Source organism: Phlebotomus papatasi, chromosome 3 (assembly GCF_024763615.1).
Source record: "Phlebotomus papatasi isolate M1 chromosome 3, Ppap_2.1, whole genome shotgun sequence".
Classification (NCBI taxonomy): Eukaryota; Metazoa; Arthropoda; class Insecta; order Diptera; family Psychodidae; genus Phlebotomus; species Phlebotomus papatasi.
Window position 1 is genome coordinate 35,046,385 of NC_077224.1, and position 16,382 is coordinate 35,062,766.

The 16,382-nt window shown below is 34.0% G+C and overlaps 2 protein-coding genes across 2 annotated transcripts in view; one reads left to right on the forward strand and one right to left on the reverse strand.

Annotated features, from left to right (window-relative positions):
- LOC129805429 (lachesin-like) overlaps positions 1–16,382 on the forward strand; it is a 65,499-nt gene that overhangs the window by 23,546 nt on the left and 25,571 nt on the right. The window contains exons 4-5 of the mRNA XM_055853317.1: positions 196–354; positions 479–607. Of these exons, the coding sequence (XP_055709292.1) occupies positions 196–354; positions 479–607 (288 nt within the window). The remainder of the gene's footprint in view (positions 1–195; positions 355–478; positions 608–16,382) is intronic.
- Positions 9,555–11,346, reverse strand: LOC129805430 (death-associated inhibitor of apoptosis 1-like). Its single transcript, XM_055853318.1, has 2 exons — positions 11,299–11,346; positions 9,555–11,171 (listed from the first exon to the last, which is right to left on the reverse strand). The coding sequence occupies exon 2, from the start codon at positions 11,056–11,058 to the stop codon at positions 10,009–10,011; it is 1,050 nt and encodes a 349-aa protein (XP_055709293.1). The 5' UTR covers positions 11,059–11,171; positions 11,299–11,346; the 3' UTR covers positions 9,555–10,008.

The window sequence follows — 16,382 nt, forward strand, 5'->3', positions numbered from 1 at the left end:
TTTGGCTTATTGCTTTACACAAACTGCAGAGCATACATCAGCCTGTAAATTGAAATATTCGATCTGAATGTGAATTTCAGCCCCTATACTTGAACTTGGTAAATTCCACTCAAATTATTCAGTGCACTTTAAATTCAATGATTGATTTATGTTGAAAAAATAATAATTTTTTGTGTATTTCTGTTTTTTTATCAGTACCACCAAATATCGATGATTCTCTCAGTTCGAGTGATATAATTGTGCGGGAAGGATCAAATGTAACGCTGAAGTGTCGAGCAACGGGCAGTCCAACGCCAACAGTGAAATGGAAACGAGATGACAATTCCAAAATAGCCATCAACAAATCCTTAAATGGTATGTACTTGTGTTCTATTGAAAATGAAAATAGGGTGAAATTGACGGGCTGGGGGGAGTTAAGAGCTTTGGTGTTTAAAATTTGACTTTCGCAATACCAATATTTGTTCATCCTCCCACCCAGTGCACGAATGGGATGGTGACTCCCTGGAAATATCACGGATTTCCCGGTTGGATATGGGTGCCTACCTCTGTATAGCATCGAACGGGGTGCCACCGACAGTGTCGAAGAGGATTAAAGTCAGTGTGGACTGTAAGTGCTAAAAGTTTTATTTAAATTACGCCAATTTCGTATGCAAATGGCACCAATCACTAACCCATAGTCTCTTGCCCCGACCAACTCTCTAACCCTTTTATTCGTTCGAAATATGGGAGAAATTCTATTCTAAATGGGGAAATCCACCAACAAATTTTCCATTTCACATACCCGTCCATTCTGCCCACTCGACCACATTCAATTAGTTCCTTAAATGCATTTCTAATTGAAAATCAATTGAAGTTCAAAACGCATCTACTAATCCCAAAAAAAACCTTTAATCTTTTAACTCATCGTGTAAATAAGTTTCACTTTTCCATATTCTTTTCGTCGCCTTTCTGTCAATTTTTTACAAAATCGAACAAATAAACGACGTGCTCTCAAAAACGAAACTTTTCTAATATGAAAGTGTAAATGGGGTTTGAAAATGGTTGCACAATATATCGGTAAGTGCAACATTTAAATACATGTCAAGTTTAATGCTGAAGGTGTCGAAATTGAGTCTCGATGGGGAACAATTGTGAGAAATGGAGTTTAAATCTGGCAACCGCAGGAATTTGCTGCTGCGGTAAAGCTCAAAGGATTTAGGTGAGCTTTTCAACAAATAAACGTCACCTTTTGGCAAAACTTCCTACCACAAACACCACTTTACTCACCCGCTGTCTCACTTGTACACATTGTACAGAAAATATATCTCTTTGGGGAAATTTAGTTACACAGATAACTTTGAAAGATGAATATTAGATGAAAACCGTTATATTTGAACTTACTGTTTGTCAAAATGAAATTTTCGTAAAGTGTTTTGAAATTTTCTTTACTATAGGGGAAAGTAGGGCATCACCGAACATGGGGTAGCACTGAATACCAATTGTTATTTATAAACTAAGGGAAGAGTATCACGGGTCGGAATGTTAAGAGACATGCTCGATCTTTAGTTGAAAATATGAGCCTCAAAATACTATTTGGTATTTTTGTGTCTGTTAATCGGTATATTAGTGATTCATTTAACTATATCTCCGCATTTAAATTTGAAATTTTTACAATAAATTAATAAAAAAATAGATGTAATTGCAACTATGTATTCTGTACCTCGGATTGTCACAAATTTAATCAGATGTCTCACGGAAAATTGATTTTAAAAATTAAATCTGAACTAATGCACTGCATTCTTGTCAGAGTTAAATTGTAAAAAGTAGATAATAACTTTGAAAAATTCCATTGAATTGGTGCGACAATCTGATAATAACGTGACGATCCGAGGAACATTGCCAATTGCTGGTGCTTTTCCCTTACTTGGACAATCTCGACTATTTTTAAAGTAAATGTGCTTTTCGAACCATTTTCTAAAAGTTGATTTAAAAATTCTGAGGCTATTGTAATTTTTGGCTTTTTCTGCAAGATAGTCTTGCAGGAAACTTAATACTTGCACGCAAGCCATTTTTGCTACGTCCAAGAAAAATTAAGCGCTGTGCAGGACATAATTCCTAAAGCTGAAGGGGAATTCTGTAACAGTATGACAATGTCATATGCCAAACTTAATTTTTTATGTAGTAAAGCCAGAAGAACCTAATCGAAAATCCTATTCATACCAGTTACAAAGAGCTTCATAGAACTTCTTGCAATGGCCTTTCGATGGTCATTGAGCTTCAATTCTGTACTGCTCCTGAATAAACCACGAAAGTTTGTCATATGACAATGTCATATCGTTAAAGAATTCCCCTACTGGTTGTAGCTAATAAATGTCTATTAGCTGATTTAGAAAAGGGCTAGCAGCCGAATTGGAGACAAGTTGTCAACTAGTCCAGATATTTTTCACCTTTACCACAAGAGGTAATATTTGTAAAATCAATTTTTGGATGAAAAGTTTTTCAGATAAACCAAAAATGAGCAATGACTTTCTATTTGGCAGATTTCTATTATTCTTAAGTCACTAATTGATGGTTAGAACTTTTCAAAATAAGTTTAAGAAAAGTTATATAAGAAAATGTGGTACCTTCGGATAACTGAAGCTTCGAACTTACTCATCATGGCAGTATATGTTTTTTTTAATAGCCACTTTTATGCCTCAAATTTCCTAAAAAGAGACATGTACTAAATTCTTTATAATCGTGGAAGAAATTGAGTTGTTCGATGATAAAGTGATCCATAAGTAGCGCATTTTCCCTATTCTCTGTAAAAAAAACTAGGTCTGAAAATTTCATTCTTTTTTAATTTAGTTATTCCTCGAATCAGTTAAAAACTTGGAAGTGTTAGAAAATTAGTTAAAGCTATTTATAGTAAAAATTTGAAGCCTCGAATTTCGAAATTCTGTAAGTGTCATATTTTTCTCGAAGCTCCCTCACTTTGCATGATCTAAATTATGAAGTTTTGACTTAATAATTTAGTAATAATTTACTAATTATTCAATTCAAAAGTACCTTTGAATATTTTTTAATTTATTTTTTCAACTTTGGAGAGGGAATTTCGAACTCCTTTTTCAGAAATTTTTAATTTTACTTTACTTACAGTAAATCTACAAGTTAATATAAGATTTACGAAAACCTTCAGAAAGATTCAAAATATGTGGTTCTATAAAATATTCTCGCAGAATGATTCTAATTTCATATAAAAATAAAAAAATAAAAATGTAATTGTGCCAGAATTTAACATTTAACCATGGTTTAACATTTTTTTGGTACCATCACGGAGAGTTTTATAAAAAAAAATCTGGTATAGCATTAAAACTGGTATTCTACAAAATATATTGCTACTAAATACATTTAAAAAAAATCCGTATTGTTTAATATTAAATACAAGATTAGATAAGTTTCTGATAAATTTCACTATTAATTTATTTCAATATCACTACTTCAATAATAACAGTGGTTTTGTCAGTTTGATTGCTGAGAATTCAATTGAATATAAGAGATAAAAGTAAATAAACGGTGATAAGTCTAAATTTGCTTATGGTAGGTTTAATTTTCATCACCGATCCGGTTCATGTGCAAACATGGAAAACGAGCTTAAGACATATGAAATTCTTAACAGAAACCTTGGAATGTTTCCAACTCAGTATTTAATTTGGAATCCAATTTTAAGGAAGGGCGTAGAATCAACTTTATTATTAATAATTTTCCGAAGATTTCCAAGAAGTTCTTGATAGCAGAATTAAGGAATTTTTATCTTTTGAACTTACTCAATCGGCTTTGTTGTATATCGAAATATAACACTATCATAATCAATTTTTGAGATACACTAAGAAAACGCTTTAAATCGGTTTGTAACTAATTTTTAAAAGCAACGGAACTAAAAGTCTTGTAATGTAAGGTAAGGTAAAGTGCTCATGCCCAGTAGTTGGCGAATTTCTCAACACAGCCAGTGGAGTTATTTATTGAATTTACTTAGATTTGCTATAATCGTCTAACTGGTCTAACATTATTAGGTCCATTATATTGTATATAATGCAAATCAGTGTAAATGTCATAGAAATTGACTTTAAAACAATAGAAAAAATTAAATAAATAATTAAATAAATAATAATAAAGATGGTTAAATAATTCCACCGACTGAATTGAGGACACTTCATTTCTTCCGAACCGGAGATATTGGTTTCTACAGTCAAACCTCATAATACCGGTTATGTGCTGGAAACACCTACAGTTAAGCCGAAAGACGGCTTAACGGAATTATAAATTATTACACTTCATTACCATTAGTTTCCCACCAAGTCGTCTTTCGGCCAGAACCATAAGTCTGTCTATAGGGTATTTAACATTTTCGAACTACGAAACGTTCGTACGTGGTTAACCAAATCGGAAGTTTACCATAGGTTCCTTTAGATTCCTTTAGAAATATGCGAAAAATCAACGTAATCCCACACGTTTACCCACATTGAACAATTTGAAAATCCTGATTTGTTGTTGTTTCCTTAATACCATTGGAACGTGGAACCGATAGAAAGCAAAATTTCGAGTGCTATGTTTACGTAAACAATATATTGTGTTATGGATTACTGATTTTCGCAATTTACTGTGATCATCTATGATATTCACTATCATTCCATGCTTTCGTAGCCTCAAAAATCTAATAGAGCCTCTAACAAGAAAGTCCTACATTTTCTCCAATTTCTCATAGTTTTCTCTATCCAAGTTCGAAAAATTTATTGTCAAGACACTAAATAATTACTGACATTACACTAAAATTTTATTATTTTGAAATACTGGAAATGAATTTCAGTTTATGACTATAAAATGAAAGTGATTCTATTTTTTTGTCCCAGCAGAACATCATTATTGACGCATTCTGAGTAAAAATACAGACCTTTTGCGGCCAATACTGTACTTTTTCGACGTAAGGCACTTAGGGGAAAGGCTCATAATTTTGTCCAGTTTCTTATTTTGGACACTTTGAGGATAAAATTAGACACTAAAAATAAATTGATTAAAATGATGGATTTTTATTCCAATATTTGATGAATAATGAATTCTATCTAAATATTTGTTCTTTTTGGAAGATTTTAACACTAAATACGTTAAATTTTGAAAAAGATTTGAGTTGAAATTGCTCTGTTGAAAATTCAGTGTGAGCAATTGCTTACGAGAAATATGACAGAACTTCGTGTTTACTTCAGTCTTATACCCAACGCACAATAATTATTATTTTGTAAATATGTTTGTGACATTTCAATCAGAGTGAGTGAGATCTAGATCTAGTCATCTCGCTCACTCTCATAGGAAATTTTGAAAACATATTTACAAACAAAAGTTATTGTGCGCTAAGCATTATTTAGAAATGGTGAAGTACTAACAATATTTCTTCGCTTCTTTTGAATGATATTATTTAATATTCATTGAATATTGTGTTGATTCACGTTAATGGTGATTTGTACATTTGATCTGTGGTGAGATTTGCCTTGTGAATTAGATTTTTCGTGTGAAAATGGGAAATTTTTTAAGACATTTATCAGTGAGGTGATACTCCTTATTTTGCACAGGTGTTTTTCTCACGAAATTTCGTGAAGTTTTAGCTTTTGTGATGACTAAGTTGGCCTGGAGAAACAAAGGAGCATCATCTCTACGAAAGAGATGCAGCGAGAAATGCCTTGAAAGGCTCCCGGAAAGGGCAGGGAATGAGCGAATCCGCACGTACTTGGAGTACCGAAGTCAACCCAATTTAATGAATGATATGGAAAGTTTCCGGGCTTGTTGTGACATTCTACGTTTCCCTTACATGAACAGGAAGAGGACTTGGTAAGATTGGTTTATGAAATGAAGAACAATGGGCATCCTGTTGAGGCAGATTAGCTGTCCAAATTTACAGCCAAATTGTCCAAATTAATAACCAAGTTGTCCAAAATAAGAGTCAAATTCACCTCTACATATCGATTCATTTTTAAACGTATTAAAACTAATTTTAGTAAAAATAAGACGATAAATAGCTTGCTAAGTTTCTAAACAACCCTTCTGAAAAGAGAGTAACAATAAAAGTCAATTAGTATTGAAAATATCGCACTTTAAACTTGGAACATCGATACTTATAAGCAGACTGGGTAAAATTATGAGCACTTACCCTACTTTAACATTTTTAAGTAAAATTTTTTAATAATACTAGAAGAGTTATAAAAAAAACTCAAGATTTCAGGAGTGATTCTATTTTTATGGCCGCCGCTGTATGTTTTATTTGACATTCTACATATGACTACATTTTTGTGACTTTGCATAATTGAGACAATCTCTAGTGAACAAGTTGAGAAAATTTTAATCACAACCCACACTTACGATCACGACAAGAAGTTGTGCTTTCTGCACCACGAAAGGACACCCACAAATTTGGAGGAAACCATTCAAACACCCACTTGTGAAATCTTGTTTGCATGGTTAGGGTAAATTTGTGGGCAAAATGTGGTAGATTGAAGTGGTTTGAAAATTCAAGAGAAAACACGGGAATTCTGTGAGAAATTGGTGCAAAAGTGAATGTAGAGGATCCTTCTTAGTCATTTCCATCATAATTCTGAATGGGATTTTCGTAGGAGTACCACACAGAAAGTGACATTTAATATACAAACACGCAGTGGAGGGATGATGATGCTGCAAAGAGTGAATTTATATTGCTGAACCACTGATTTATTCCATAAACACTATTCCTGCTGGCTTTCCCGTAAACTTTCACCAAAGAGGTGGATAGGATGTCGCGTATGATGAAAAATAAATAGTTTTATATACACTTCGAGTATCAACCGGTAGACACCCACAGTACTCACCCCTCTATTACGTGTTGCTGAAAGGAGAACTCTGTATTGATGCATTCAGTGAATGTGAACTTTGGCGACACTAGAAATATGTTTGCTGGAAAACGTGCCTTTTCAACACACCATCACTTTTTTCAACATTCAGACGCTTTTTTAAGAGTATTGAAAAGTGGAATTATATGTATATCAGTCGATCATTTTTTAACATCAAAGTGATTTTCATAATCTCTTCAGACAAATATTATTTGAGAAATTTCAAATGCAACCAAGTAAGAAACTAATAGGATTAGTTTATAAAAGAAGTGAAGAAATAAAAAATATGAGGAATACATGAAATCGTTTGGCCCCTTCATTGTGCTAATATCAATTAGTTCATGAACTAAAAAAGGTACTTTGTTAATTTACAATCTCTCAATTTTAGTAGGGGAAAGTGGGGCTCATTTGAGTCGGACTAGCTTTTAAATTGGACCTTTTTCTCCCCAATTTAAAGATGCCCCACTTCTTCCTAAGATCTATCCTATACGGTTCGAGTTCTTAAAAAAAATCAATATGTGTGCTTACAGCTGAAGTTCGATTCTTCAAAAGTGTCTTAGCTAAAAAAGCTGCTAGAAAAATTCAAACAGAATTTCGGACGTCAGACTGAAGGTTTATCCCAGTCCAAAAAGGCCTCAAAATCTTAAATAGCAACAAATTTTATTGTTTTTTTTTCTAGAATTTGATAAATCACTTTCCTTTGGATCCAATCATAAGTCAAAATTTTAACAAAAATCTTGACTGATAATGACTTAGAGATGTTAAGCTATATGGCTAAGCCTTAGGTCTGAATAAGCCTGTAAAATGGGTAAAATGGAACCAGATTATTGTGCATCTCGTTCCTTTATTATATATTCCCTATAGAGTGAAGACTGACACCATCTTACCACTCTTGACATTTTTAAAATTCAAACTGAAATGCATCAACACCTCTACACCGATGAAACGAGGAGTAAAAATGTCTTTTATTTAATTTTCGAAATCGGTATTTCAATGTTTTTTTTCTTTTTAAAAGCTAAGATTGTGGATGAGGAGTTGATTTTAAAATTTTTGGTTACCAACCAATATAAGTAGTGATGATAAAGCATGTAACCGTCTGTTAGCATCATCTCTCAAGAAGTCGTAACATAAGGAAATGGATGCATTGATCGGGCGGCTACAAAATCAATTTTTAGCGAATTTGGTATTTATGATCAACGGATGTTAATATACTTAGTTTCCATAATGCGAAATGTCAGGCCAAATGTTCTTCAAAATAGGAACAGAAATAAAATTCTGCCTTCAACCAAGCTCAAACTGAAGACTTCGCTATCTCGATGAGTGTTCTACCGTTTGTCTCTGCGTCATCACTCGATCCCTAAGTGAGAAAAGGAATGAACACGACTTTGACGACCTATAACTTAGTAGATCGATCGACTGAGCTCAGCTTTCCTCACCATGCCTCTATTAAGCTCTTTTCTCCTTTCTACACAAGCATGACCGATCCAGGGTGAGAGGTCTTCGTCCATCCTACTACCTATGGACCCATAGAGAAAATAATTTTTTGACCTTAAGTCTAAAAGTCGTTGGTACATCACTGCTCAGTAAAACCAGATTTTTTTCAGTTCATCTTCTCTTTTACTCTTGAAAGTGTATATAAGAAAATCTTGGGGGAACCTCTAGTAGTCAAAAGGTTAATCCTATTGTGCTAAAGTCAAAATTTTTCCAAAAATCGTCCCCTTTATGATATTATAAAATTTAAACTATGTGGCTCATAATAAGATCTGAAGAGGCCTTTACTTAGAGGTTGGCATAACTATTCTTTATCGGATGATAGGAATTTATAATATTTTCATGTCAAGCAAAGAAATAATGAAGAAAAGATTATATTTCTTATCTAATCCAACTACGGGGATAACAAATTTTGATTTTTTGGATTTTATTGTATTTTCATGACATTTAGGAAAAGTATAACTTTGCCACTGATGTTATATTCTTCCGACACATTGGGCATTTTGTACACGCAGAAGCACATTCCCAGCAAGATAAGACATGTCCACAGGGCAAAAACGCCGCATTATAAGTCTTATCATAGCAGATCTTACATGTTTTTTCAGATCGTATATGGCCTTTAGAACAGCTGTCTGGCTTTGCAGAAGTTTTAACATCACCAGGCCCAGTGTCAAAGTTTTGAATAGCATTGTTGGACGATGGTAGTGTATTAATTCCCGGACAAAGTTGTTCTGCTGCCTCTTGATTGACCTCCGGATTTCCGTATAAATTTGTCAGCAGAACGTAATCCAAGGTTTCAGGATGTAGAGCAACATTTTTTTCAGCACGTAAATTTAAAAGTGGACATTGCGAACTATCTGTTGTATGTCTTGTATAAACTTCGTCACCAAACTTCCAATCAGAGATAATTACACCACAGAAAACACATTGAACAGCATCCGATGATTCTGTATAGTAAAATCCATGCATGGCAAGCTCATGCTTATCAACGAATGAAACATTCCAATTTGTGAAAGTTTTTAGACGATTTTCCTCGTGATTCAAATCTTTGAGTATATCAGTTTCAGAAATCTGAAGATTCCTCTGAATATTGTATAGTAAAACGTCTAAACAATCGTCTAACAATGTTATCAATGAACTCATTGTTGTTGAATTACGTTTCGTGATTGACGGTCGATATAAAAACACATACAATCCCGTTTGACGGTATTTATTCAACTGAAACAAACTGAAAAGCGAAATAAACTCAAACAATTCTCACATTATCAAAAACATTGAAAAACTTTTGTAATCTTATCTGGAACTTAAAGATAACATACATTTTGCACTTCATTTCTTCAGTTGTAAATAAGTGCAAATTCTCATCAATTTTCAATATTTTTTCTTTGGAAATTCATACCAATTACGATAAATTGATTGACTTGGGTTACAATGCGAAAAATTAAGGTCAAGCTATCGGTTTTTGAACCAACTTACCGAGGTTCCTCCGAACTCCATATCACACCCTCTCTTTATTTGGCGATTAAGTATGGTCACTGCCGAATGAATTAGAAATAATGTTGATGGTTGATGATGGAAATTTTTACATTAAATATTAAAAATCGAAAAATTTATGTTAATGTACATGATAATTAGAAGTTTACCAAGTTTATGAAAGTCGAATCTCTACAATCGATGTAATGGGTGTATTGCATAATGAGCAAATTGTCATTTTAGTTGCACAGTTCATACATACTAGAACATGCCCGCATGGAACGAAAGCCGTATTATATTCCCTAATATAACAAACTTTACAAGATTTATCTAAATATATACTCCTGTTAGATGATTCCTGTGTTTGAGAAGTAATCTCAAGAGTATTCTGAGTTGTATTGCTAGATGTAGAAGGCAAGTCCAAATCAGCCTCTTCTGGAATGTTATTCCACTTCGCATACTTTCTTTTAGCATTTCGTATGAATTCCTCTGATTGGACAAATTGTACATAGTCACAGTTACTAAATTGAGAAGCATGAATCTCCCAAATATCGTAGTCTTCCTGCCATTTCGCAATTGATCCTCCACATGAGAAGCACGTTACCTCATCTTTTATTCCCGAATAGAAAAATCCAGCTTCACTCAATTCATCAGGTGTCTTTTTGAATGACGATGACCAGTTGTCATAAGTAGCTAAACGATCTTCATTTGTTTCGTATTGAACGTACGCGCAACTAACTGGACATTCAACTTCCAAAGTCGAAGTTGTTTCATCTCCAATAGCTTCAGGTTCGTCCGAATAATCTGGCAGAGTCATGTTGGAACAATAAGAAGCGCTAATAAGAACACTATCTAGCTCTTCTGGGTTAATTGCGACATTGTTATTATCTTTTAGCGTCAATAGTGGACAGTCGTTGTTGCCTAAAAAGTGTTTCATAAAAACTTCTTCATTTGATATCCAATATCTCAGTTCAACATCACAGAAAGCACATTTGACAACATCTGGAGGTCTTAAGAAGTAGAGACCTAACATGGCCAGTTCGTTAATATCGACGCAATCGACAGTCCAGTTGGTGAAAGACATTAGGCGTTCTTCCTCTCGATGCATGTTCTTATATCTCTGAGATGATCCTGAATTTTCTAAGGTCATATTATCTTGAAGAATTTCTGAAAGTTCACTTGGAGTAATAGTAGACTGGTTTGATGTACCAAATTCATCACTCATATTCGGTTTGATGTAGCGTTTAAACAAGAATGCAGTTATACCCGAGTTTCAATTATGTTTAATAGACTTGAAATATTGAGTGTTATCCGTTTGAAAAATTATCATCCAGAAAACTGTAAAAACAAACAAGAATTAACTATCAATACTTTTACACTGTTATCTTGAGATTATATTATGAGTATCGTGCGCTATTAAATCTTATCATTATATTTTAAATTGCGAAAGTAATATAAGACATACTATAGGGTGAACGGCTAATAAGTGTGCTTTTGTGGTGTCGATTGCTTCTATGGAACTGAATACAATTCTAAATTGAATCTTTCTTGCAACTCTGTTGTACTTTATCAAATCTTTATCTTTCGTAATATTATCAGAAATTGCTCAAAATATTCATGTATACTTCAATAATATAGATCTGATAGTAGATTCATCAGAAAAAATCAATGTGGATAGGCAAACAACATCTGATCTTGTGACTGGAAGTTAAAAAAAAAATAACTGTTGTATCGTTGTATACTGTTCATCGTCAGTACAATCCATTAGTAATCATAGACTTGATTAGATTAGAGAATAATCTTAGAATGAGTAGCCATTATCCACCTTCACTGTATTGGTCAACTTCATCGGGTGTTCTTTCTTCAATTCACTTCCAGTTCTCGCGTACCAGTCAGTAGTCTGTTATGAAGTTCATGCTTTAGATAGAAGGCCGAAAGCAATCATTATATAAATTTTGGTCGGTAATGCAAAAGCGTACCGTTTTATTTAGCAATATACCGCAGCGGAAACTTGAAACCCGTCGAACAGATATCCTATCATTTCCTTATTCCCTCAACAAGATTGAAAGGTGATAAATAATGCAATACTCACCGTATTATTAGGAAAAGTATAGCCTCGTGACACTCTTAATGCATTCTCGACAAATGGGGCATTTCTTGACGGAGGATGCACAACTTTTACATGCTACAACATGTCCACAGGGTACACTCAGAAAATGGCAGTTCTAACTTTGTATGGGATTTGCAAAAATACAGCTCTTGTACAGCTCACAAGCTCGCTCGAGCCTTTGGAGTGTTGTGCAACAGTGATTTTTTATTTAAAAATGTTATATAGTGAAAAATTTAAAAGATTTTTGCGAGATGGTTCCGATGAAAAGAAAATGTAAACATGTCGGGCATCTCGCTCATCGATAGTCGGACGGAAAAAAATTTTCCTAAATGTGAGTTTTGATTTAGACAAAAAGGGATGAATTTCGTTTAGATTTTAATAAAAAAAATAGGGAATGTGAAATACAATAGATTAAAAATGTATACAGTGATACTTCAATAAAAAGAAACGTGAAATTCAATTGCGTTTATTATTTGTGAGTGTACGTCAATATTGTTGCGATACAGCAGAGAAAGTCTGATACTAGAATCAAAGCTCGGTATGCTTTGCTCCAAGATCTGCTCGGTGCTAAAAATTCCTTCAGAGACATTTTTTTTAATCTTTGAAAATTCAAACACTGTACGTTCTTGAGCCAAAGCATGTTTAAAAAAAATGCTTTCGTTCAAGTAAAATAGTCTTTAACCCAAGACACAAATGCCCGTTCTTATTTCAAGAGCTAAATTAAGAGCTGTTTCTACAGAGCTCTTTTCTGAGTGTACAAAAGCTACGTTGTAGTCTCTACCGTAGCAAATCTTACAAGCTTTGTTTGACGATTTGCTTGCTGAAGATGCAGTACTGGAACTAGATCCATGTCTAGGGTTGGATACAGTTGGGTAATCGTATGACTTGTAGGAATCTTTTGAAGATGAACTTTTCTGGTATGACTTACTGGAATTGTTTATAGGCTTTTCTGGTCTTGCTTTCTCTACAGTTTTGGTGTGCTTTTTCGATTTTTCTTCAAATTGTAGATATTTAAAAGTTTCCAAATCAAGAAAATCATCATCATAACTCTTGTGATGTGTCTTGTGATCATATTGTGAAGAACGCGAACTCTTAGATGATCGTGAACTCGATGGTTGAGGGTAGTCGTTAGATCGAGGATTATAATGTTTCAAAGCAAGATTACTATTTTGCGCTCCTTGTCTAGTTGAGTTCAGTCTCCTTGAGTTCAGAAGAGTACTATTGAGTTTTGCAGGATTAAGAGGCACATTGTTGATAGCACGTAGATTCAGTAATGGACAATTTGGACTGTGTTTTAAATGCTCAGTGAGTTCATCATCGGTTGCCAACCATTGCCATACTGTTAAACCACAGAAGACACATGTCACACAATCTGGAGCTTTTGTGAAGTAAAATCCCAACATTGCAAGTTTCTGACGATCAACGTTTGTATTAGTCCAATTAGCAAAAGTATTCAAACGATCTAATTCACTATACAAATTGACCTGACGCGAACTTCCAGCTACATATTGTGTCTGTTGTACTTGCTGAATGCTAACGAATGTCACATTTTGAGAAAAATACATATTAGTAAAATTCATTGTGATGCCTTTTACTAATTGAGCTTAATTGTGATGCTTTGTACGTTTAACGACTTTAACTGGTATCATTGTACTGCAGCTTGGTTGAATTTTGTGTTCCAGAAAGTTCTTGTAATCGAACAATGATACAATAACCACGCCATATATTATAAAGATATCCCCTATTTGAAAATTTCTACGCCTTATTATTTTTTCTTTTGATTACAATATCTTTATTTTAGTAATAAAAATGCCAAGAAATTTTTAAGTCTTCAAAATTATATAATGATAAGAAAGATTTCAATCTTATGCGAAAAAATTAGACATATTAGTCATTGCTTTTATTTAGAGCAACTTGAGAATTATCTCGTCACGTAAACACATTTTGCTTCTTTATAAGGTTACACTGACTAAAAATGACAGACCAACCGCAATGCCTTTTTGACACTCATTACTGCAACTGACTTCAGATTTCCTCAAATTTATTATTATAATTACCACTGTTTTTCGTTGTCGATTTTAGCAGAGATTTCTTACGATGTTAGCTTCTGTGGTCCAAAGTGAAATCTGACTATCCGATTATTATATTATTATTATTATTAGATCATGCCCAAATTTTGTATGTATACGTTTTGAGACTATAGTCCGCTAGATATGATACCTGCTAAAAATATATTTTTATTCCGCCCATTAAATAAAAAAAAAACTTCCCTAAAAACATCTCACAATCGACTACAAAATCCTTTCTGAGGCGACGGACGATTGAGTGGTGTTGAATGCTAGACTGTACGTATGAACCTAGCCTGTGACTCCACTAGAATTAGTTGAGAATGATATGAAATCATATACATACGTCATCAGCATGAAGAAAGATTCCCCAGAAAAGCTATGCAAGCCATTGTGAGGAGACATAGACGCTCGACAGGATGAGGTGGCCGAATCAAATTGAGGATCTTGCATTGGAGAGCCCTTCTTAGATCAACCGCGGACATCTTTTTAAAGTGGCGGAGGATCATCAGGCTTGAGTTGCATGTTAACCTTTATGTCATGGGTCCAAAACTACAAAACTACAAATGATGACCTCATCATCATTTTCGTGAGATCAATAGCCTTCATAAAGATACTTTATTAAATTTATTCCAATGAACAAAAACAAATTTTATGTTAAGGTAATATTCGTAACTGCAGTAAATGGTTCACGACATAATGGGCAAGTCGTTACGGCCTTTGCACAATCTGAGCATGTAACAACATGACCACAAGGTACAAAAGCTGTGGAATATTCCTTATCTAGACAAACTTTACAAGTTCTATCCTCAGTTCTTTCCGTTCTATTAATTGATGAAGCTTCTTCAGATGGTACACTTGGACCTGAAGTGCTGTTAGTCTGATATTCACTCGAAACCCTAGCTATAGTAGGTGAAGATGACAAAGGAATAGGCTCTTCAAGCGTAGTATCATTGTCTCTGGAGTATTTTTCTTTCACTCCTTTAACAAAGGCTTCTCCTTTGACAAATTTTACGTAGTCACAATCATTAAATCGAGCAGCATGGATCTCCCAAATGCAGTCATCCTCTTTCCAATCTTGAACACTGCCTCCACATGAAAAACATATTACTTCATCATTGTTTCCACTGTAGAAAAAACCAGCATCGCACAAATCATCGGGAGTCTTCTTATTCGATGGCCAATTGCTGTAGGTCTGATAGCGTGCGTCATCTTGTTCATACTCAGAATGAATAGGCAAAGGAGGTGCAACAGTTTCTTCAATTGTTGTATCAAATCCATATGAAGCACTGAGAAGAACCCGATCGAGTGCTAGAGGATCAAGAGGAACATTTGCACTAGCATTGAATGTCAGTAATGGACAGTTTTTGTTCTTTAGCAAGTGCTTTATGAAAACATCATCATTAGATGTCCAATTTGTGAGGTGCGCTTCACAGAAAGCACATTTTACTACATCAGGAGGACGTAAGAAATAAAGTCCCAAAGTAGCTAATTCATGTTTACTAACACCATCGACAGGCCAGTTGGAAAAAGTCTTCAATCGTTCTATTTCTCGCTGCATATTTTCTTCCGGTGGCTCTTGCAAAGTCATTTGAGTCCCAAATCTACCAGAAAGGTCATTGTCATTCTGTCTCGATGGTCCTTCTCCGCTCATTTTTGCTAAGTTAAGTTTTTCTGCATGGAATTATCTTGGATCTGTAATATACGATAATGATTGAGCTATAAGTAAATTTAAACAATTTCAGGAATTTCGAAAGTGAAAAACTAATTTATAAAATTACTAGTTAGAACAAAGTATTGATCCACTATTGATACAGTTTGAGTTTTATTTATTTTTCTCATAAAGAGGGAAGTACAACTTTATAGATTCAAAGTCTGGACAAAACTGAGAGCACCCAAAATTTTATTTCAAGTGTAAATATCAATTCATTATCTAGGCTAGGTTAACGCTATCTTATTTTTTCTTAGAAAAGACTCCAAATTGATGTTATATTTGTTTTAAAATTTTAGGGAAAGTCAATAAAAGCAAGTGATTACCAAGAAATCTTGTAGATAAATATTTCGGTCAGCTTGACACAATATTTTTATAAGATAGGGTAAGTGTGCCAAATTCCGGCCACCTTTTTCGTTCCTCGAATTTCCATGAACTTTTAGATTTTACATACTCTAGAGATTATATAAAGCAAAAGAATAACAAAAAATGTAGCTTCGACAAACGAGATGACGTGAAAAAGGCATTGGAAGAATTCCTGAAGGGCAGGAACTAAGAGAATGAAGGTGGCCGAAATAGGGCACCACAGCTATGTCTATATTTTTATTCATTTTAAAATGTATTAAGAATGACTTTAGAGTAAATAAAGATGGTAAACTCTT